The sequence below is a fragment of the Alligator mississippiensis genome, chromosome 1 (assembly GCF_030867095.1).
Source record: "Alligator mississippiensis isolate rAllMis1 chromosome 1, rAllMis1, whole genome shotgun sequence".
In the NCBI taxonomy this organism is placed as follows: domain Eukaryota; kingdom Metazoa; phylum Chordata; order Crocodylia; family Alligatoridae; genus Alligator; species Alligator mississippiensis.
Genome location: NC_081824.1, coordinates 101,089,965 through 101,114,791, shown reverse-complemented (window position 1 = coordinate 101,114,791; position 24,827 = coordinate 101,089,965). Strand labels below are relative to the sequence as shown.

The 24,827-nt window shown below is 43.9% G+C and overlaps 2 protein-coding genes across 5 annotated transcripts in view; one reads left to right on the top strand and one right to left on the bottom strand.

Moving 5' to 3' along the window:
* Window positions 1-2,396, top strand: part of COL10A1 (collagen type X alpha 1 chain) — a 61,023-nt gene extending 58,627 nt beyond the window's left edge. For both annotated transcript variants that reach the window (XM_006278399.3, XM_059733132.1), the window contains exon 3: window positions 227-2,396. In XM_006278399.3, coding sequence (XP_006278461.1) covers window positions 227-2,121 — 1,895 coding nt within the window. In that variant the 3' untranslated portion in view covers window positions 2,122-2,396. The remainder of the gene's footprint in view (window positions 1-226) is intronic.
* Window positions 1-24,325, bottom strand: part of LOC102565708 (dermatan-sulfate epimerase) — a 342,822-nt gene extending 318,497 nt beyond the window's left edge. The window contains exons 1-6 of one of the 3 annotated variants that reach the window (XM_019479560.2): window positions 24,148-24,325; window positions 20,574-20,665; window positions 17,545-17,616; window positions 13,813-13,919; window positions 12,568-12,647; window positions 9,428-9,509 (exon numbers count right to left, since the gene is read on the bottom strand). In XM_019479560.2, the coding sequence (XP_019335105.1) occupies window positions 9,428-9,509; window positions 12,568-12,647; window positions 13,813-13,919; window positions 17,545-17,616; window positions 20,574-20,665; window positions 24,148-24,240 (526 nt within the window). In that variant the 5' untranslated portion in view covers window positions 24,241-24,325. The remainder of the gene's footprint in view (window positions 1-9,427; window positions 9,510-12,567; window positions 12,648-13,812; window positions 13,920-17,544; window positions 17,617-20,573; window positions 20,666-24,147) is intronic. The other 2 variants (XM_014597394.3, XM_019479558.2) reach the window with 2 other exon arrangements.
* Window positions 24,326-24,827: the final 502 nt, after the last annotated feature.

The following is a 24,827-nucleotide window of genomic DNA, read 5'->3' as shown; positions in this document are numbered from 1 at the left end:
CACACATAAGGTAACCCTATGCTTCTGTAACATACGGGTTACACAAGCACAAAGTCACTGGGTCAAGCCCTAGTAGCCATATTGAGATGTACATTGACTCCTTGTTGTAATAATTCAAAGACATCATCATATTTACAGACACTGAATTCATTATTTGTTTCCATATGTTTCAGCCACAATATCTGTAAGCCCTGAATATTCTATGCTTTTTTTTTTTTTATTTTAGGTATACAGATGAGAGGAGAGCAAGGACTTCAAGGTCCACCTGGCCCTGCTGGACCAAGAGGATACCCAGGCCCCGCAGGGAAGCCAGGGATTGGAAGTCAAGGTCCTCAAGGGCCCCCTGGTCCCCCAGGACCACCCGGATTTTCTGCTGTTGGAAAGCCAGGCATGCCAGGTTTGCCAGGAAAGCCAGGAGACAGAGGATTAACTGGTGAAAAAGGAGAGGCTGGACCCCTCGGGCCCGTCGGACCAAGAGGGCCACAAGGGCCACCTGGAATTCCCGGCCCTGCTGGACTTTCTGCTGTTGGCAAACCAGGACCTCAAGGACCACCAGGAGTGCAAGGGCCAAGGGGGCTCACAGGAGAGAAGGGAGAACCAGGTATTCCTGGTATGAATGGGCTAAAAGGAGAAAATGGATATGGAGTTCCAGGTCGCCCAGGTGACAAAGGGCTTCCAGGACCACAGGGACCCCCAGGCCTCCCCGGACCTGCTGGGTTAGGGAAGCCAGGTGAAAATGGGCTTCCAGGTCAGCCAGGAGCAAAAGGTGATCTGGGTTTACCAGGTGCACCAGGACCAGCAGGTATCCCAGGCCACCAAGGTCCTCCTGGGGAACCTGGAACACCAGGAGTAGGAAAGCCTGGACCAATGGGACCACCAGGATTAGCAGGGATTCCTGGAGCAAAAGGATTACCTGGGCCTCCAGGCATGCCTGGATCTTCAGGTCTCCCAGGATTTGGAAAGCCAGGGCTACCAGGTATGAAAGGACACAGAGGGCCTGAAGGCCTCCCTGGTGTTCCAGGCATGAAAGGGGAGCAAGGCCCAGTTGGTGTGCCAGGAGAGCCAGGGCCAGCTGGACCACCTGGAAACATGGGACCTCAAGGACTCAGAGGGCTAGCAGGTGAAAATGGCCTACCTGGGCCTAAAGGGGATGTAGGCCCTTCAGGTCCTGCAGGATACCCAGGACCTAAGGGTGACAGAGGTCTACCAGGATTAGATGGAAAACCAGGATATCCAGGGGAACAAGGTCTTGCAGGTCCTAAGGGGCACCCAGGTTTGTCAGGACCAAAAGGTGACACTGGTCATGCAGGGCCACCTGGCCTCCCTGGTCCAGTGGGTACACCAGGAATTAAAGGAGTACCAGGAATTAATGGTGAGCAAGGCCCAAGAGGACCTTCTGGAATACCTGGTATAAGAGGTCCAATTGGACTTCCAGGCATTCCAGGTGTTCCTGGTGCTAAAGGGGAACCAGGGGCACCTGGATTGCCAGGCCCAGCTGGTATTGCTACAAAAGGTTTGAATGGACCCATGGGGCCGCCTGGTCCCCCAGGCCCAAGAGGCAATAATGGAGAGCCTGGGCAACCTGGCCCACCAGGTCCACCAGGTCCTCCTGGCCAATCAGTATTGCCACAGATGCCAGACAGTTACATAAAAGCAGGAGAGAGTCAAAGTCTAGCAGGAGTACCTGTTATGAAAGGAGGAGTAAACCAAGGTTTAACAGGCATGCCAGCATCAGCTTTCACTGTCATTCTTTCCAAAGCCTATCCTGCAGCAACTGTCCCTATCAAATTTGATAAAATCCTATATAACAGGCAACAACACTATGATCCCAGAACAGGAATCTTCACCTGTAGAATCCCAGGACTTTATTACTTCTCTTATCACGTACATGTAAAAGGAACAAATGTGTGGGTTGCGCTATACAAGAATGGCTCGCCAATCATGTACACCTATGATGAGTACAAGAAAGGATACCTTGATCAGGCTTCTGGAAGTGCTGTCATTGATCTCATGGAAAATGATCAGGTCTGGCTACAACTGCCCAATTCCGAATCAAATGGCTTGTATTCCTCTGATTATGTTCACTCTTCTTTCTCAGGATTCTTATTTGCTCATATGTAATAACTACCTTTCTAAAGCTATCCTAATACTTGCCCCTTCACACAATTTGAATTAGGCCATGATCTGGCAGCTATGACAGATCTTGCAAACTGCAATTATTTAAAAAAAAATATCATGATAAAAAAGACAGACAGAGAGAGCAAGAGTAAGATTGGTTCAGAGGAACTTTGTATGTTTTTAGAAGTTTGTCATAGAGATTTATTTCAGAAGACTCTGTAATAAGGGCAAATTTGCTGTCCTACCGAATACAACATTAAAATATGTTAATATATGAATCTTTTCTCGGTCTTATTTTTTTCTTAATTCATGTTTCTATGATGATTTTACCTTTTTTAAACAAACATCTTTAATTCAATAAAACTCATCGAGTATATTATTCAAATCAGTCAGTCTCAAAATTTAGTGCATTTTAGTGCCTTCATTACATCATTCAAGAGGGGTTTTTTTAGTCATATCCATAACAGACCCACATGAGAACTTTCACCATTTCTTAAAGTTTCCAAAGTTTTTAAGCCTGACAAAGAAATCATCATTTTTTATTTATGGCTTACTACAAGTTTAATTGATGGATTTCTGTCGAATCTAGCCCATCAAATAGCTTGTAGTAAAGGATGTAAAAGATACTCTGTGATGCTGTACATTAGAGTATTTCATAATATGTTAACTGAATTAAGGTGTCTGTTTTGGACAAGGCTTTGCAGAGAAGTTCCGTTTTGACTTCAAAAGTGTCTATACAGGAACAGCCAAGCAGTTAAGTCTAAAATATAATCAGAAATATAATCAGATAAACCAAATATTTATGCAATGAAAAGGTTCCCTGAAGTATTTTTTTAAATTAAAGTGCTGTGAAACCAGAATTTTCAACATAGTAGTGCAGAGCTGACTCTTCATTTAACCTGTAATATTTTTACATTTCATTTTTATTTTTGGTAGTATGCAGAATGGCAATGAGGCAGCTCACTCAGGCTTGAGTTTAAATAAGGTGCATCTATCTATGCACAGCTTTCAAAAACAATATGTATCAATAGTTTGACAAATGACTTGAAATAAACTTATTTATTTTAAGATCAACATTGTTTTTACATTGACAGTAAATGACTGAAGCATCAGAGTCACACTAACTAAAAACCTGAAAGTCTATGTTTTAACAGTTTTCTGATTACACTACTTCTTAGAGAAAAAAGTGGCTTTTTAAAGTGCAATATGCACAGGAAACTATAATATATTGTTTTCTAAACCCTTGTTTTCCCAAACTTGATAAAACATTGGTTTTACTTAAAAAAAAAAAAAAAAGATGCTCTTTAAAAATTAGTCTATTAAGACAAAATGTATTTCAGAAATTGTAATAGATTATTTTGCAACAGTTCCAAACCACAATTCACTCCTTTGCCAAGAGCAAACAATAAATACTTCATTAGTGACTGAAATTAGATTTACTTGTTAGCATTCACTGTAACGAATAGCAGTCAAACAGCTTTAGTGAGTAAGTTGGTAAATGTTCATGACAATTTAACAATGATACATGGAAACAACACAGCAGGCACTTATTACAGTACACAAACATTGTGTAAGTTCTGTTTCCATTTGAGCCAAAATGTAAAGGCACTTCTCTTTTCTGATTATTGGTAGAGGCGCACTGATATACTGGTCACATATCATGTCGGCACTGATGAAACGAAAATTAACGTTTCATAGTTAGTTGGTAGGGTCGGAAGGGACCTGAGCAGATCATGAAGTCCAGCCCCCCGCCATGGGCAGGAAAGAATACTGGGATCAAACAACCCTGGATAGGTGATTATCTAACCTCCTTTTGAAGACCCAAGGGTAGGAGCAAGCACCACTTCCCTTGGAAGTTGGTTCCAGATCCTAGCCGCCCTGACTGTGAAGTAGCGCCTCCTCATATCTAGATTGAATCTACTCTCAGTCAGCTTATGGCCGTTATTCCTAGTTAATCCTGGTAGTGCTTGGGGGAACAGGGTCTCTCCCATTCCCCGCTGGTCCCTCTTGATAAGTTTATAGACGGCCACCAGATCCCCTCTTAGCCTTCTCTTTTGAAGGCTGAACAGGTTCAGGTCCCTTAGCCTCTCCTCGTAGGGCCTGCCCTGCTGCCCCCTGATCATGTGAGTGGCCCTCCTTTGGACCCTCTTGATGCTATCTACATCTCTCCTGAAGTGCAATGCCCAGAACTGGACGCAGTACTTCAACTGCGGCCTGACCAATGTCACACAGAGGGGGAGGATCACCTCCTTGGACCTGCTCATGATGCATTTGTGGATGCATGACAAGGTGCGGTTGGCGCTACTGACTGCGTCCTCACATTGGCGGCCCATGTTCATCTTGGAATCAATAATGATTCCAAGATCCTTTTCTGCTTCTGTGCTGACAAGAAGGACATCCCCAGCCTGTAGGTATGCTGCTGGTTCTTCCTCCCCAGGTGCAGTACCTTGCACTTGTCAGTATTGAAACCCATCCTATTCTCATCCGCCCACCCTTGTAACCTGTCCAGGTCTAGCTGTAGCCTGTCCCTCTCTTCTAGCATGCCCATTTCTCCCCACATCTTAGTGTCATCTGCAAACTTGAACAAGGTGCTTTTTACCCCCTTGTCCAAGTTGCTGATGAAGATATTGAACAGTGCAGGCCCGAGGACTGAGCTCTGGGGAACCCCACTGCCCACATCCCTCCAGGTCGAAAACGGCCCGTCCACCACCACTCTCTGGGTATGGCCCTCCAGCCAATTTGTGACCCATCTGACTGTGCAAGCATCGATGTCACAGTTGCCTAATTTTTTGATGAGAATGGGGTGAGAGACAGTATCGAAGGCCTTCCTAAAGACCAGAAAGACTAAGTCCACCGCGATACTTGCATCCAAGAATTCTGTGACCTTGGATTTTAGAAGGCCACCAGGTTGGTCTGACAGGACCTGCCTCTAATGAATCCATGTTGGTTGCCCCTAAGCATAATCTCCCCTGCTGGTCCCTCACTGATGTGCTCCTGGATAGTTTTCTCAAAGAGCTTCCCCAGGACTGAGGTAAGACTAATGGGCCTATAGTTTCCTGGGTCCTCCTTCCTCTCTTTTTTGAAAATAGCGACCACATTGGCCCTTTTCCAATCCTCTGGCACCTCTCCAGAGCACCACAAGTGCTCACAGAGCTGTGCCAGGGGTCCCACAATGTCCCACAATGTGCCAATTCCCTCAGCACCCTTGGGTGGAGATCATCTGGACCTGCTGGTTTGAAGATGTCCAGTCCCACCAGAAGTTCCCTGACCAGGTCCTCTCTGACCCTGGGCCCAGCTATGCCTCTCCTGAGTTTGTCCGGGATTCTGGTGGGGAGAGAAGCACACAAATCCAGGGGGACACATGCCCCCTCATGCCTCCCCCGGGAGTCTTCCTGAGGCCCTACATTTCCATGATTCTAATAAGGTAACAGACTAGGACTAGCAGCAGCATTTACACATATCACCTCTGCAAACCAAAAGGCTACATAGTAGGGGTGCACTGAAAGATATTTTGGGGGCCGATACCAATAGCCGATTTTTAAGGAGGCATAACAGCACATCCCAATCTGATTTCCGATACAGTTGTGTCCAGCTGGTAAACTTGTTGTGGTGGAAGGGGAGAGAGGAGAAAAGGCATGTGGGGGGGCAGATCAATGGCCTCCGCAGTGAGGGAGGAAGTGGGGCTGGGCCTGGGGCTGGGGTAGGGGCTGCGGCATAGACTGCCCAGAACGGGTGGGGCAGGGTGCAGGACAGAGCCATGGTTCATCCAGGGAACATGGAAGGGGATGGCTCCTGCTACTGCATGCACCCCAGGAGGGCATTTGGGGGAGGGGGGGCGGATCTGCACGGGGCACAGATCATGTGGGCTGCAGCTGCGGGCTGGAGCCGGGGCTGCACAGGGCTCTTCCCAGTGTGCATGGGGGGGGGCAGGACAGGGCAAGAGCTGGGCCAGGGCTGCGCGTGGGGCTGGCGGCAGCACTGGAAGGGGGCTGCAGCCTCCACAAATTTCACCATAGTCCCCCATATCCCCCTTCCCAGAGCTGCCACCACCACCCACCCCAAGCGCAGCCCCAGCCAAGCCCCACCCCACGCACCAGGAAGAACCCCATGCAGCCCTGGCCCCAGCCCACCCCACCTGTGCTCCACACAGATCCGGAGGCACCCCCCCACTACCATGCCCTTGCAGCGTGCACACAGCAGCATGAGCCCCATCCGCACACCCCCCAAATGAGCTGCAGCTCTGCCCCACACCCCGCCCTAGCTGGGTAGCGCCTCTCCCAGCCCCACTCCATTCCTCACTGTGGAGGGCAATGATTTGTCCCCCCATGCCCCTTCCCTTCCCTCCCCACTCCCATTCCTCCACACCAGACTTACCACAACTCTCCATGCTACCCGGCTGTGCTCCTCGCTGCCTGCATGCCGCGCTGCGGCTGCACGCACGCATGAGCATTTATTAGACAAATTATTGGCCACATCAGGCCAATTTTGATACACTCAGTTTTCTTTATATTGGTGCTGATCCAATATCAGATCAATGTATCGGGGCACCTCTACTACACAGCAAACATTCTAAAACCATGAGTTACCTGATCCACCTACAAAATCAAAGGAATAGCTTTAATTTTTTTTTTAATGAGTTGCTGCAATTCAAGCTTTCAGGATTTGCATTTTGCAACCTTTCCTCCACAGAGACAGGACTTCTGAATGTACTTCAAAAAATAGTAAAGCTGAAAGTTTTCCAAATCCCATAATTCTAGGAATTCAAGCATTATCAGAAGGGGAAAAAAGCAGATATAATAAGATTCATAATAACACCATTAGAGTTCAAAACAGTAAAGACTCCATTTTTCAACTTCAGAAGTTTCACGGGCTGAGACACAATAAGTTCAGTATCCCCAGGGGGACCACAGATACGTGGAGAATGTCAAAAGGGGTTGAGAGAGAGTTGCAGAATTCAGGAGAAACAAAGTGTAGGCAGAGGAGAAAATCAGACTCTATCAAATGTATCTGCTCAGCACCACCTTGTCACCACTTTCAGAGCTAAATCTAGGATTCACTTCTCTTCACAATTTTTCAATATTTAAAAAATAAACCTACTTTTTTTGAAAGTCTATAATCAAATCAAGTAATTCACTCTTAACTCCCAAAGAAAGGCTTTTGCTTATTAATTAAAGATTATAAAATACTCAGATTCAGTATAATGGCTATCTAGACAGACATCTGGGTTTAATCCTACCTTGCCAAGTCACACACAGTAACAACCATCAGCAAAAATGAGTAAGAAATAAAAATGGTTTTGTCTGCTTGTTTGCCTTAACATCCCTTACTGAGGTCCACATTTAGGGAACATCTACATGTTGTCATGCAGTGATGTTGCTACAGAGCTGTGTTTCACTACTTCCTTTTGTACACCATAGCTCTTTAGTACTTTCTTTGGTAAGCCATACAGCACACAGATTTCGCTGCTGTTGCCATAGCAGCATTCTATACCTAGGGAGCACACAGCTATGGCAACATAGCTGGCTCTCACATGTAGAAATATGATTGCTATGTCATCGTTGTGTGACATGTAGATGAGCCCACAGAAGTTAAAGTTGAACTGATATCAACTGCATTAAAACTACAGGAAAAAATGCTAATTTTTTTGCAAGAACAGATTTTAAACATAGCAATTGAACATGAATGCCATACTGCAAAACACAAAGTAGCATTTCTTATAATTTATGATATTCTTGTAATATTATTTAGACTTGAAAGTCTCTCTCTCACACACACACACACACACACGCACCCCCATGTAACTGAGATAGATAGAAAGCAGTCTCCCAATTAAACGCTGGCCAAATTGCTTCCCACTGAAACTGAATTTTCAATTTAACTTTTTTTTTCAGAAAAGTCATTTTGTTTCTGCAGTAAATGCCAGCAGAAAAATGAACAGCCACAAACTGAAATAGTTTGATTTGAAAATGGAGCCACAATACCTCATACCACTGGCTTCCCTGTGCGTTTACATCTCCTGTAATGCAATAACCTGTGTTGGGGTTGACTGCCATTTTGGGAGACATTACATAATAATTTCTCAAAATTTTCTCCAATGTTAATTTGTATATGGTGTAAGAACATTATTTTAGAAATTCCAGTTTTATAGAACTCTTATCCAAAATATCTACATGACTCTCAGCCTGTTACTGCTATTCCCACTTACTGTATACAATTTTTGTTTGTTCCCTCTGACACACATAAAAGAGAAGCGTGTGTACTAAAATAAGCACCATCTCTGACAGGATTATGACAAAAATAAGTTTTAGTCAGAAATTAGTTTGTAAATGCACATGCTTATACATACAAAAAGCATTTTCACGTGCAGCTTACTGTTTACATAACTATTAAACAAAAGTTTGGAGACAGAGCTTCAAAAGTTAGCCTTCTGGATACCTAAATACTATCTACATATAGTTTCTCTTGTAATGGAACTGTACACCATCATCATTCTCTAGAAACAAAACCTTATACCATTCAAAAATTAACATATGCTCTGCAGAAATAGAGTGGCTGCTAATTAGAAGAATATTTTATTTCTTTGATGTCAGCAAGATATTTCATAGTTTTCTTTTTATACAGGATACTTTCTATAGGATCTCAGAAGTACCTGTCTGTGCCTCAACGGAAAATATACAGAGGAGAACAGAAAAGTGTATATACCACATTTCACAGGTCAAACTGTATAAAATATCTGAACTCATTTTAGTTCCTATAAACTGGAATCACAGTGCGAAGGAATTTGTGTTTTTTGTTTAATAATAAAAAGCATTTTCCCCACATCCTTATAAAATGTTACAAAGGAACAATCTTTCATAATAAAAGCTTCCTATCACTTAAGAAATAGTAATCAAAACTTGAGAGCTAAAATGGATCTACTGAAAACCTTGGTTTGAAGAATATTCCCTCAATATTTCATGAGTAATGTTAGTCTTGTTAATTATAAACATCTGGAGACAACAGTGTCCAAGCATGATATAAGAATATCCACCTTCCAGCCCAATCGTGAGAAAAAAAGCTAAAAACTAATTCATTATGGTAGCGTACCGTAACTGCTGTTGCATACATTATAATGCTTACCATTTAAACTGAAGGCAAATTAAGTACTCACAGCAATCATTTCAGCATAAATATTTATTTCGTATATAGAATACACATTTCTCTAACAACAAACAATTTTAAAAGTTGTGTTGAGTAAAACAACCAAAATTACTTTGGCAAGTAGATATTTAAGGACTCCTGTAATAAAGACTGTCTTTAATGAACTCACCTTTAAAAGCTGAGGTTTTATAATTATGTTGTATAGCAGCAATCACGTCCTTCCAAAAATCATATTTTTTCTGACTGTCATGCTGTAAGAGTCAAAAGAACTCAATGAGTATATCAAATATTAGTTGTTCCAGGTTTTTAACTGTGAGAATAATTTTGAAAAAGATGAATAATCCTGTAGATTGGGGCTGAGGGGTTCAGTACCCAACTTGGCCATGAAACTCCTGGCCTCTCAGACAAGGCATTTTCTAACCTCTGCAATTCCTTGAATTAGGAGCTCATGCTTCAGAGCAAGAGCTTCATCCATGCCAGTAACAACTGGTAATAGTTAGGGACCTCCCAAATTCACAGTTTTGCAATTTTTGCAGAAACAGCGAGTTTGGTAAGTCCCCCATGAAAAAGTGCAGGGACCATGAAAAGGTACAAGGGCCACAGAAACACTGGAAAACAGCTGGTAAGACAGGGGGGACGGGGAGGGAACTGCAAACAGAGGTGGAAGCCCCGGTGTGGAGAAAGGAAGCATGGTGGGGGAAGGGAAATGGGGGAGAGATTTTCACAGTGGAATGTGGTGCCCCCCGCACCATGCCTCTGATTAGCTGAGGGGCCCCGGAAGTCCTGCCCCTCCCCAGAGATTGACAGATGGCCATCTGTCAATCTCCAGGGATGGGTGGGACTGTTAGGGTCCCCTGGCCAATCAGAGGCTGGGGGGTGGGGGCACTTCACTCCACCACAAAATTGGCAACTGGTTTTGCACTCAGACCACAACATTGGGGAGCAGCCCCTGCAAATTAGGTAGGTCCCTAGTAATAGTTACAATGTACACACAGCAGCATCCCACAAGTTATATAGCCTGAAACTGACATAAGAAAATAAAACTATAAATAAAACTTAGAAGATTTTTCTCTATATGTTACAATACTGTAACATTGTTGTTTTAGTGTTGTTAGCTCTTCATACCTATGTTAGTATAAATGTTGACGCAACTGTTAACAGATCTCATAGTACTGACCTCTCTATTGGCCTCAGGCATGTTTAGTAATTGAAACATCACAGTGAAAGCTGCAGACTGTGGACCTGCCATAAACTATTATCAATAACATTGTGGATAATATGGACTTCAGCTTGTAGAGGCCAAAGTGATAAATATACTGTGGAACCAATAAGCAGAAGCATGGAAAAGTAGAATAAATTGTGTTGATCAAAGCCACCAATAAATAGCCAGGCCATGTGTGGATAAGTGTTTTTGGGAAAGTACAAATAATAGTTATAAGTAACAGCTGTGGCACCATGATGTTCATCTTTTGATGAAAGCTGTAGCTTTCTTCTTTCTCTTACGTTGGCCCACACTCTGCCCACCCTGCAGCAGCTCCCTGGAACACCAGCTCCAGCTTTTCATTGAATATAAATCTTTTGCCTTTTACTAAAGATTTCAGTGTTTCACCCCTCTACCTCACACTCTCCACCAGCACAGACCCGCCTCAAGCTATCACAAACACAGTATGAATATGAGTCAGCAGTGTGATGCTGTAGCCAGTATGGCAAATAATACTCTGGCATGCATCAATTGAAGCATCTCCAGCAAAACCAAGGAGGTGATTCTTCTGCTCTAATCAGCACTGGTGAGACTACAGCTGGAGTACTGCATCCAGTTCTGGGCACCACGATTTCTCAAGCTTGTCCACATTCTTGTTAGAGTCCAAAGAGGAGCCACCCATATGATAAGAGTCTTAAAAGGCAAGCCATACGAGGAAAGGCCGAGGGATCTGGGACTCTTCAGCCTGAGGAAAAGAGGGCTGAGAGGAGACCTGGTAGCAGCTTACTGCTACACTAAGTGAGTACATCAAGGGCTCAGTGAGCAACTGTTCACCACGGTACTCAAGGGGGACACCAGGAATAATGGCCACCAACTCCTGGAAGATTGATTCAGGCTCAACATTAAGAAAAACTTCACAGTCAGGGTGTCCAGACTGTGGAATAAGCTCCCTCCAGAGGTGGTGCAATCACCTATCCAGGAAATCTTCAAGAGGAGACTAGACAGTCACCTCACTGAGGTTACCTGACCCCATTATCTTTCCTGCTTGGTGCAGGGGGCTGAACTTGATGATCTTCCAAGGTCCCTTCCGGCCTTACAATCTATCAATCTTCAGCTGTGCACAGAAATACCACCTGGGAAAGGGGCCACTGAAGAAGATACTAAAGGACTTCAACTTGAGCAGCACAACTCTGGAGAGTGGTTACACTTTAATGGAACAGGAGCTGGGTAGTGCAGATCAGAGATAATCCTATCCTGGAGTGGAAACACTTTGAGCCACTTAATGGGTGCTTTAAGCCACTTAAAGATGTTAACCTGGGGCCAGTTCAGGGATTAAGAGCTCCAGAAGCTCCCTAAAATTACCATGCAAGAATGCCCCAACTGCAATAACAAGTTTTGCCAGTAGAACTTAATCTGTTCTTTTGATTAGTACCTGCAAACTGAAAAGATATTTCACCTTTACAAATCTATTTCCATGTATATCATAAAGTTTACTATCTGAAGATTTAAACCTTCTGAACTAATTTAGCAATCCATCATTGTTAACAATCCCTTAAACTGAAAGAGTTAGGGTATTACAAACAAAGGAATTACAGAGTCAAAAAAGGGATGCAAATCTGTTGTGCCATCTAACTATTCATTTGCATCCTCTGATCCCGCAGTAAGCAAAAGATAAATCAAGGTGCAGACAGCCCCTCTATTGAGGCACAGTAAATCCACATCTCTTATTACCTTGCTGTAATTTATCTGTTGTTCCATGCCTTTACAAATATTTCAATTTCCAACTAGTTTTAAACATGCCATTTCAATACAAAAGAAGATAACATTTAAGGGAGATGAATGCTTTGCTACTTTTGTACTAGTTATTAGTTCCCTCTGCTGGAGGACAAATACATTTTGGCCACACCATTTAACTTTTTTATTTCAAATATACCTTGTAAAATTGGAATGCAGAATTCCAACTCAGGTTAAATTTCACTTCTTTGAATATCCATGTGAATGTCATGACTATCCATCACAATTCTTACCCCACACTTGAATACATTTAGGAAGGGGGGTGGGGTGAAAAAACTACAATATATTCGTCTCCTTCAAATGACAATTCTTACCTGGTCTAAGATATCGACAATCTTTGCACAAAGAAGGGCTCCTGGCAGGTCAAAATAGTTATCATAGAAGTAATATTTAGCTACAAAAAAAGAAAAACAAAAAAAAGGTTTGTTTTAATGTTATAGGGGTTTCTTCCCCCTGCAAATAAAATACACATTTACTATAAATTTCTCTACTGGAATTTTAACTAGGAATAGACATTGAATATTTAAAATTGGGCACCACTATGTTACTTTTCTTTTATGACTTAATTTACTTTTTACTCATTTTTCTCCTCATTCAGCAGGGAAAGAAAGTTGCCATTCTGGGTCAAATCAGTGAGAATTTGAATAGTTGATTAAATTAAAATTTTAAAGGCCACAGGGTGAAGTTCTCACTCTGGCACTAAGCTTTGCATGGTGGGTAAAAAAGACCAGACTTGTGTCATATGCTGTAAAATCAATGGGGTCAGTCAGAGCAAGATTCCTCCAAAGCAAGAAATCAGAAACAGAATGATGATGCACACCTTCAAGGTGCTCCATACAAATCCTGACATAAAATCAAAACAGGAATAGGATTACCACAAGTAGAAGTTTGGAAATTAAGGCAGCTTCCTATAATTTACACCCTATCGAAATTGCCCAGCAGGGTTTTCTGTCCCTGGAACAACTATAGGCAGGAACATAAACACATTGCTTCTGTGTAGTCTAAGTGTTCTGTGCTGGGCCTCCTGGAAAACCAAGACAGAATCTCACCCTAGGACTCCAGTCCTGCAGAGAACCACACGGATGTCATGCCAAACAATCCTAGATACTCCCTTGGAACAACTCACACAATAGAGTTATGCATGTGGTTTATGGCTTTGATCCCGCAAGTTCTTACATTTTGCTGACTAGTTTCATATGCTGTATAAAATTAACATTCACGAAGGAGATCAACTTAATTTTTCAGTGATTAAGAAATGCATTTGAGCATTAGCCTTTACAACCAAATTAGACTAAGATTACCAATATGTTTTACATGGAGCAAACAGCTTCCAACCATTACCGATAGCTTCCATCCATTGCTGACTTGGGTTTTATCTGAACCCAAGAAATTGAGGTGAAAAGCTACATATTCCATTACCAATGCACAAGCCACCAAGTTATTTTATCTTTTTCTAACATCAAAAACTGTTTAAAATAGATTGTGTTATCCTAATGAGTCCTGCAGTGGTTAGAAAAGTTTTCAAGATCATAAAATCCAAGTAAAAGAGATTCAAATACCTGTACGGGAGATCATTCCACTGACTGTTTTAAAGTGCTTCCATTCCTTCCTTCCATAAGTCTCCAAGATCTCTTCAGGAGTCATACTCTTCGTACCATGGCTTGCCCTAGTTAATATATTTTGTCATGGTTAAAAATGCTAATCTCATTCCAATTTCCTACTATGCAGAGAATTATGCAATAATCAACTGCAGGGCTGGGCCGTGGGATGGTTTCCTCTCCTACTTCCACTCAAATTTGCTGGGGGAAAGGGAGGCGTGTACTCTCGGATGTCACACTTGACCTTCTCACGACCCAGAGATTCCCTTATAAAGTTGACTGTGCTGTCTTGGAAATAAGACTATGAATTCTACTTTTTCATCTAAGGAATTTCGCTTTAAAGATTCCACTGTTCTATCCACTTTACAGCTGTCATCTGCTCCATAGTAACCTCCAGTTTCTACCCTCTTATTCTATGGTAAGTAAAATCTAAAGCATGCAACTTACCCCTCTTCCTCTGAATGAAAATCACCATGGTTTAAGCTTCCACTTCGCATGGGGTTAGAACATGGAGCTGTTAATGTATAGTCTCCTTTTATTCTGCTTTTGTTCATATGTCCATACCCTTCGTTTTTAAGTTCCAAGTATTAATTCTTAACAGCCAGTGTCTGGTCAGTCTTATTTTAAAAGTCTCTTAAATCAGTCTACTTATAAAATATGTTTTTCTCCCAATGAAGATGTGGTGCAATCCTACAGCCATTTCTCCTGTTATGATTTCAGACATGCCCATATGTTTTCCTAGCATCTCCAAAGGTCTGTACAGACAGTTCTCGACATACCACTTTTCGAGTTGCAAAAGCCACTTACGATGTTTAGGAATTGACACCCCACTTCAATGTTCCAATGTGGGTTTCATCTTCATGACGGTCGATATTGTATGCAGCTGGTAAGTGGTAGAAGGGGAGGGGGAAGGAAAGAGGTGTAGGGGGGCAGACCAATGCCCCCTGCAGTGTGGGAGGGACTGGGACCTAGGCTGGGGCAAGCACTGGCCACCCGGAGCCAGTCAGGTGCAGGAAGGCAGAGACGGTGGGTCCCGCTGCTGCACGCTGCTTGTCTGGCAGCTTGATCAGCGGTTCCCACTGCTGCCCCTGCTGCTGGTCCAGAAAAGCATGGGGGGTGGGGGGGGTGCCCCCAGATCTGCACAGGGAGAGGCGGGCAGGGCCGGGGCTGCGCTCTGGGCAGGCAGTGGGGTTACAGCAAATTTTTGGGTGGCTGCAGCCCCTCCATAGCCCCCACTCTGCTGCCCGCCCCACCCCAATCTGGGGGCACACGACCCTCCCACATGCCCTGCCCAGTCAGGGCAGGATCGGCACAGGGCACAGCCACTGCACAGCCTCCAGACAAGTGACACACATTGGAGGAAGCCACCCCCACTCCCCACACCCCCCAGACGAGCTGCAGCTTTGAGGGCATGGGGGGCGTGTGCCCCCAGATCTGTATGGGGTGGGGTAGGAGCTGCACCAGGCTGTACTCCAGGCTGGCAGTGACAGCGCTGCAAGCAGGGGCTATGACCTCCCACCCCTCGCCCAGGCTGGTCCCAGCCCCAGTCCCAGTCCCTCCCTCACAGCGGGAGATGCTGATCTCCCCCTTCCCTTCCACCACTTACCAGCTGCATGCTGTATCGACTATCATAAAGGAACCAACCCCCCATTTGTAACACTGTGCCTATGGAAAAGCTGGTTCCGACCTACGACATTTTGACTTAAAATGTGGTTTTCAGGACCAATTGCATCCTAAGTCTGAGGACTGCCTGCATTTCATCCCAATAGCACCAAACGTAGGACTGGAAGAGGTCTTCTGAGTCAAAGTCCAGTTCCCGGCACTGACAAGCAAGTGTTAGCTAAAGGAAATCCCAAATCATCACTTAAATCATAACCTAGTTTCCAGGAGCAAAATTCAAATAACAAAAAGCTCCACAGAATGCTAAAGGTAAAAAGTATGGGTGACAAGCACACTGCCAAAGCCCTGCCTCTAGAATAAAAGGGAAGCAGTTGGTTATTATATTCGCAAAAGATACTAGAAAGAGGACCACACCCTATATCAGGGTCTGGCAGCCAGGAGTACGTGTAACCCTGCGGGTACTTGGGAAGACCCCAGGGGGTATGTGGCAGCAATGCAGAGAAGCAGGGGCACTTCGGTTTCACCGGCAGCGTTTCCACTGTTGCCACAAGCCCCGCCTCTGCTTGTTAATCAGCCACCAAAGGACACCCCCCGCTCTCCCTCCCCCAACCCCCTCTCATCAACCAGCTGGGGGACTCCCTGTTTCTTGACCAGCTACCAGGGGTACACCAACCAAAAAAGGTTGAAAACCCTTGCCCTATATTAAAAAGAAAGTATTGTTGCACCACAGTTAAAAAGAACAGCCATAGCTATGGTCTAGAGAATGCCTCAGAGAAAAGCAAAACAAAAAAAAAAAAAAAATCCAACAGCCCACAAAAGGAGAAATAATTCAAAAGATGCTCCCCTATCATTTGAGAAGGGCGGGTTAAACCAAAAGAAAACCCCAAAAAAGACTATTTCAGATTATGCTTGCTTTTATCCTATTTGCTAATAGTGAAATAATAAGTGAAAAAAAATTGGGGAAAAAAATGCAAATATTTTACTTTTAGGCAAAATAAAGAAAAATTACTTCCTGTGAGTCTAAGGAGACTACAGGCAGTCCTCAGACTTACGACACAATTGGTTCCTGAAAACCACGTCTTAAATCAAAACGTCATAACTCGGAACCAATTTTGTCATAAGAAACAATGTTATAAATGGGGGATTGGTTCCTGAACCAAGGCCCAATACCCTATTTTCACTAAAAATACCTCAGAATTTTGTACTCGATCAATTATAGATGAGTAATATAGCTACTTTAATGTATTTATCTTGTAAATAGTAATTATATTGATTTGGAAGGACTTCTTTGAGGTGACTCTGCTGGACTTTTTGAAAGGCTCTTGGTTGGACTTTTTGAAGGGTTCTTGGATGGAATCTTCTCAAAAGTCTTGGCTGAAGGTTTTTCTGGAGTCTTGTCTGCTTTCTTAAAGAAAGTGTCCAAGGAAGTTTGGATAGATGTCCTCCAGGGAGATGAGCAATGCAGCAAACTTGTTCGCTGGCGTAGCGTTGCATCAAACCAAGCGTTGTAAAGTCGAATCCGGTGTCATAAAGTTGAAACAGGATGTCAATTTATAAAAGTTGTAAGTGCAAAACATTGTAACTCAAAACGCTGTAAGTCAAGGACTGCCTGTACTCAGAGAACGGAAAGCTAAACTCGTGCTTTAATTTTTGCAGGACTATTATTTGTATGCTTTACAGTACCTTGCAATACTGGAGAATAAGAACAAAATTAACTTAAAAAATTGTAACCATTCAACCTCTGAGCACTGAAAAATAAATACTCTTACAGCACTAAGTAGCAAATCAGATATCATGATGGAGTGCAGGACAAAAATATCAAATGGCTATTCAGAAACAGTGCTGTGTTCCAGAATAGCAACTAAAATAGGCCACCAAATGGTTATTAGTTACCCATGTAATATTAAAAACAGATTCAGCACAAATTATATGTGCAGCACTTAACATTTAAACTTAGGAATGAATACATATTCAATTTAGGATAGTAATGGCACCATAATTATACTGAGATACTGGAGTTTTTTAAAGAAAATAACTTTAGAGACATCTAACAGGAAAATTCAGCATTATTACCTCAAAACTGTTCCATCTTTCGCAAGTTTAAGGAAGTTCCCTTCTTCTAGATCCAAAGCCAAGCCTTTACAGCTAAAACATAATTCGATTTAAAAAGGAGAAAAAAAGGAAGAAAAGACATTACACCTCAAATATAGTCTGACACATAATCAAGCACATCTCGACAAAATGCATGTGGAATTAGTACACAATTTAGCTACAAATAAAAATAACAATGTTGTGATCATTCATGTACTTCCATATTTGAATAACTTTCTAAAAATCAAGTAAATATATTAGGTAAAATCTGGACCACACTGAAGTCAATAGCAAAATCTCATTGATTTTAATGAGGCCAGAATTTCTTTCTAGAAGTTAAAAGGGATTGTTCATGTGTATGTAGCCATTATAAATGTTTGGAAGATCAGGGCCAAAATTTCACAATCAAGCAGGTGTATTTAGACATTTTTTTAACATTAAAGAAAACAAATCTAACTATTCATGATGAAAAGTGATATAAATCAGAGGTGCTCAATCCCTGGCCTGTGGGGACACCTTGTAATCTTATCTGTGGGACCTAATCTGGCCTGTGGCCCCCAACACCACGGAACCTGATCTATAGGGCTCCCCACAGGTCCTGTGAAGAGCCCATGGGCTTTGGCCTTGTGTGCTATACTGCTTGTACAGCCCCTGGAACCTGATCCCAACTAGGCATGGGAACCCTGCACAGCCTCCACCTGGCTGGGATTGCAAGCATAGCCCCATACTGCCTCAGAGCCTGATCCTGGCACACAGGGGCAGCACACAGCCCAATCCAACCTGCAGCCCATCCCCATGTCCTTCATCTGGCCAGTAGGGCCAAACATGTGGGCAACTTGGTCTTGCTACTGGCTAAACTCAATCGAGTTAAACTCAAGAAGTCCTAACATCTAAGGGTGCCTGCATACATGCAGAACGCCTGCTCAAATGTGCTGTAATTACAGCGTATCAGAGCAGACTCAATTAATCGAGTCTGCCAGAGCATGCTAATTAGCACGCTGTAGCAGCCTCAGCCTCTCATGTATTCAATGTCCCCGCAATTCAAAATGGCAGCAGGTGCACTTTAACTAAAGCTCATTCAGCAAGCTTTATAAAGCATCCTCTCCACCATTTTGGAGGGTAGGACTGCTGAATGCACAAGACACTGCAGGCACTTTAATTGGAGTGGCTCCTGAAAGCCACACTAAATAAAGTGCCCTCCCACCCCAAGAACACATGAAAAGACCACCTAAAGGATTAAAAGGATACCTTTGAAAGTTTAATTGTAGCTCAACACAGCAGGAGAGAACAGGTACATCTCATTTATCTGGAAATGTTTCAGAGATATTTGAACAGTTTCACATAGGGGAAAAAGGTTGTGTAAACAACTTGCAGAATTGAGGGAGTTAAGGAATATGAAATGTAATGCCAAATTTAATATATAATTAGATTCTGAAAAAAATCTGCAGTTTCTGGAGTTTAACAACTAGAATGGAGGCTTTATCTTTTTTTTTTTTAATGAAATCACTGTCATTTCCATCCTTCATTACCAGATAGGTAGGAGTGGAGTGGGATGAGGCCAACTAGGAGTTCCGAGCCATCACAAAGTAACGTACATGCGGGCCACATGATTGTCTCTACTACAGTAGCAGTGGATCCAAACACCTGCATGTTTTGAGCATACCCTACCAATACATGCCTCAAGCTATGCTCCAAACCAGGAAATAAACCAGTGAGGCTACTCTGGGGTCATCCTTCAGCCCTGCTCTTGGTGTCCAGTATGCTGAGAGTGCCTTCTAGAGACAAGCCTGGAGCTGCATCTCACTAGCATACTCAGGGACTTGGAGCACTCCTGCAGGATAAATGGGTGTAGTCTGGCCAAGCTGTGCTTAAACAGATATGTGCTGGGAGACGGTAATGGTGTAGATAAGCCCTTTTGGTTGATCCACAAGATGGACTCCTATGTCCATGGAAAGACCTGTAGATTTCTGTGAAGCTACACATAACTACAGGAATCAACCAGCATGCATCAGCTTACAGGACCAAGGCCTACATACGTGCTACTACAAAATATTTGTAAGCCTCAGGTAACTCATGAGAAATAACAGCCTGGTATAAATACACTGCTTGAAGAACACAGGTTGAAATTACAGTTGATTGGAAATGTTCTGACAAAATGGTTTTTCATCAGAAAAACATAAATGTTGATCTGTAAAAACAAAACCTTTCCATGGAACACATATGCATTTCAGCAAGGATAAAATACGTAGGGAAAGAGGAGAGAGAAGGAAAGAGAAGAGAACACAGGGAGAGGACAGAGAGAGAGAAAAAGAAAGGAGGAGAGAAAGGACACAAGGGAAAAGGGGAAGAGAGACAAGAAAAAAAGGAATAGAGAGAGGAGAGAGAAATGCTATCACCATAACTCCACTGCCCAGAACAGTCAATAGATTAGGGCTGAAAAGTGGGAGACCAAGGATCAAATCCCCATTCTGCTTCATTAAGAATAGGCTTTTGAATTCCAACCTCCAAAATTCAGTGTGAGAACCCAGCCCATCGGACCACTGGCTATTCTGGGGTGCACCTTCTCAAGTTCTCCTGTTGTAGCTGTTCTATTTTATATAAATAATTAATATTAATCAGTCAATATAAGAGAGAAAGAGACATTGACTTTCATCAACCTTTATTAGTAAAAAGAAAGTTAAAGTTTTAAAAATTGAGCTAAAAGCAATTAAAACACAGAACCCTACCTGGGACTAGTCACGAGAACAAACCACCAAAAAAGAACAATTCAAATAAAGTGCCAATGATCAAAACCCTTAGAGAGACTGACTCTATGGCCCAGTGATCTGAGCACTTTTTTGGGACATGGCAGATCAAGATTCAAGTCTCCATTTCAAGTTTAAAATATAAATGACTGTGTATAGTTTCTGTGTTGGGTCTGACAACCATAGCAATATCAAGAAATTATTTTGCAAGATCCATACAAATTGGAGTTAGAAATTAAATTTTGATTTTGTTTTTAAAATACTTACCAAAAATCCCAGTTTTCTGGAGTTACAGTCAGCAAATCTTTATCATAACCCTTTTTCGTTACCAGGTACTGAGCAAAACTGTCATATATTAACTAGAAATAAGAAAAAAAAAAAAAGTATTATAAGCAAGAAATGGTGGCAAATCCAGATTACCTTACACTAGTGGCCTATTAAATATAATGGACAATGCCTGTAAAAGAAGTACAATTTACCTATACATATATAAACTCAATTTTAATTAATTTCCAATTCCCATGCTTAACACACACAATGAAATTACTGTTTAATATATTTGCTGGGGGAGGTTGTAGTTTCAAGAAGTAAACAAAAATTACCAAGATCTATACATTACAATAGATTGAATTCTAACATTGTTACATTATTTCTATTCAGATAAAGGGTCCAAAGCCAAATGCTGCCCCATGTAATCTCAGTAGACAAGGGCTACTAAGTATACCATGTTAACTGATATAGTAGTAGTATACCATATTTAAACATGCATAGATTTTTTTGTCAACTATACATTCCACAAAGCCAGAAAGATTTACTTTGGGCAGATCTTACTGAAGGTGGAAGCAGAGCTTTTTGAAAAGTTTGTGTCAAAATGGAATTTCTACAGATGCTGGATTTTTTAACTAAACAAGTATTTCACAAAAAAGTATGCTTGCTTCATGGCAAATAGTAATGTTCTATTGAAAAAAATAAAAGCATGACATCAACTATATTAATACAAAATGGCTCGTTGGTGCCTCTTGAGAGTTGCAGTTTGGTTGCCATATACTCCTATCCTCCGTTATGGATCACACCTCATTCTTTCATAATGCACCAGAAGCAGAAGCAGCTTCATGGTGAAAAACCTCTGACTTCTCTGACTACTTCAGTTGCTGGAAAAGAAGAAGGTGCTAGAGTACAATGGGGGTGCTGTTATTGGATCCTGGTTAGCATCAGCCCAGTAAACCACGATCATATATACAAGACAAAAGTAGTATTCAACTTCCATTACATTTGTTTACTAATAATAATAGTTCTTATTCCTCAGTATCATTTTGGCTACTGAAGACAAAATAACTATATAACTGGCAGACAAGGCAAGCCCAGTATTTAAAGAGTAGGCCCAAATATGCAAGAAACTCCACACTAGGAGAATGAAGTGGATGGGGCTTTCCTCAAACTGCTAGCAGAAGTTTCCCAATCACAAGCCCTGGTTCTCATCACCCTGGCATCTTCTGGGAGGACAATACAGCAGTGAACAGGAACCTAGAAAGTTTTTGGAGAGTGCTAGGGACAACTTCCTGATTCAAGTGTTGGAGAGACCAACTAGGGGCCATACTCTTCTTGACCTGCTGCTCACAAACAGGGAAGAATTGGCGGTCATGTAGAAGTGGATGGCAACTTAAGCAGCACTGACCACAAGACGATTTTCTTCAGGATCCCAAGGAAAGGAAGGAAGGAGAACAGCAAAATAAGGATCCTGGACTTCAGAAAAACAGACTTGGACTCACTCAGGAAACTGACAGGCAGGACCCCTTGGGATACCTGTCTGAAAGGGGAAACAGTCCAGAAGAGCTGGTTGTATTTTAAAGAAACCTTATTAATGGCACAGAAACAAACCATCCCAATGCACAGGAAGACTAGCAAGTATGGCAGAAGACCAGCAAAGCTTAACTCAGTGAGCTACAACACAAAAAAGAAATCTTACAAGTGGAAACTTGGACACACAACTAGGGAGCAGAAGAATATTCCTTCAGCATGTAGGGATGAAATCAGGGGCTGTGTCCACATGAGCGTGGACATTTGCTTTCCTAGGGACAAGTATCGGTGGCACTTGTCCCTGAGGAACGCCTGTACCACATGTGGTAAAGTAAGGCTTTGGTGTGTGCCAAATTACCCCAGGTGGGGTAGGAGAGGCTGAGGCCAGCACTGGGCTGGCCCCAGCAGCCTTACCTGGGGCTCTCGGGGCCTCCCAGGGCTGCAGTAGCAGCGATTCTTCCGCATGGAGTCTGACCAGCAGCCACAGCACAGCTCCAGGCCACCCGGCTCCACTTTTGAGTGGCACAAGCTGCCCCTGCATGCGCTACTCTGATTTTTTTCTCCTATTTTTTTTTTTTTACCCCATCAATGCACTGCTCCGCTTTTTCTTCTGCAGGTTTGTTTGACCCCTGGATATCCAGTGATTCTTCTCCTCTATTCAGCACTGGTGAGGCCACATCTGGAGTATTGTGTCCAGTTATGGGGCCCCCACTACAGAAAGGATGTGGACAAATTGGAAAGAGTCCAGCAGAGGGCAACTAAAATGGTGAGGGAGCTGGGGCACATGACTTATGAAGAAGGGCTGAGAGAATGAGACTTTATCTGGAGAAGAGAAGACTGAGAGGGAATTTAATAGCAGCCTTCAACTACCTGAAGGGGGGTTACAAAGCGGATACATCTAGACCATTCTCAGTGGTAGCAGAGGACAGAACAAGGAGAAATAGTCTCAAGCTGCAGCAAGGGAAGTTCAGGTTAGATATTAGGGAAAACTCTCTCAGTAGGATAGTAGTAAAACACTGGAACAGGTTACCCAGAGAGGTGGTGGAAGCTCCATCCTTGGAGGTTTTTAAGACCAGGCTAGACAAAGCCTTGGCTGGGATGACAGAGTTGGGGATGGTCCTGATTGGAGCAGGTAGTTGGGCTAGACTCCCTGAGGTCCCTTCTAACCGTAGTTTTCTATTTTCTATGCATGTGTGCAAGTGTGTGTGTACACACACACACACACACACACACACACACAAAAGCATACATATATGCATATGAATGTGTGTGCATGTATATACATATACTTCTGCATATATGCATATGTGTACATGTGTATATACATATGTACATACACCCACACACACACACATATGCATATGTGTGCAGGCGTGTGCATATGCATACATGTGTGTTCATGTGTGTGCAAGCATGTGCATGTGTGTGTGCATGCATTGGCGAGACACAGGGGGTACATGCAGGTGCACATGCACCCCCTGAGATTGGCAGCGCACCCCCTAAAAGAAGCGCCGCCGACACTGTGGGCAGTCGCCCCTCGCCACCCCTACCAACCCCGTCACCTGGGGGCAGTCGCCATGCCCCCCAACCTCCAGGGGCACGCATCATTCATGCGTGCATGCATATATGAACGTGTAAAGTTAGTTCATAAAAGTTCTCCATTAAAGAGTTGGGGCACACATGCGATAGATAGCACACTCCGAGGCCGGAGTGGTCGCTGTGCTACGAGCCTGCAGTGCAGACAGCAGCAACACGAACACCTCTCGCTCATTTGAAGCGCCCGGGGCAGAGCCGGGGGCAGGAAGAGAAGGCGGAAGTTTACAGCGCTCCGTTTCCCGCCCCGGCACATGCTCCGTGGCTGGCAGCCGCGGGGGGGAGGAGAACGGCTCCTTCCCAGGATAGAAGGGGCGGGAGCCGGCCCAGGTCGGGCCCAACGCAGCCCGGGCCGCGCATGGCCTCAGTCCCAATGCGCTGCGCTGCGCTGCGCTGCGCTGCGGCCGGGGAGGAGGGAGAGGAGGAGGTGGAGGGCGCGGGCCGCACTCACCCGGGCGCTGCGCGGGAGGCAGTAGCGGCACAGCGTGTGGTCCAGGTCGAAGCCCAGCACCTCACACTCGGCCAGCGAGAAGGACGGGCTCATCGCGGCTCCGGCTGTCGGCCAGGGCGGGCGCAGGAGCTGGAGGCGGAGCAGACACCGCCGCTTCTCCGCTGCTGCTCGGGGCCTGGCTGCCCTTCCCCCGCCCCCTCACCTGCTCCGGCCCGGCACGTGCCCGCCCCCGCGCCCGCCAGCGTGCCGGGGCTGCAGTCACAGAGAAGTGGGACTGGGAGGGACACCTTAGGTCCCCTACTCCAGCCCCCAGCCAAACCTTCCCATATCATCTAAAGCACTGCTTTTTTCAACCTGCGGGTTGTGACCCCCAAGTGGGTCACAGGCAGCACCATACCTAGACCCCTGACAGCCCCAGGCAAACTTTGCCTAGCAGGTCCCCTTCACCAGAGATTATGATAATAATAAATCAGGAAAACACCACAGATCCAGGTCCATGAAGGCAGTTTTCCGTAAGCATTCCCAAGGATAACTCTTCATCTGGCATGGTTTAGTACAGGGTGGTCAAAATGCGGCCTGCCAGGCCATTCGATCCAGCCCAGGGGCCCCTAAAAAACTTAGAAAATTAATATTTATCTGCCCCTGGCTGCCTGTCATGCGGCCTTCAATGGCTTGCCAAA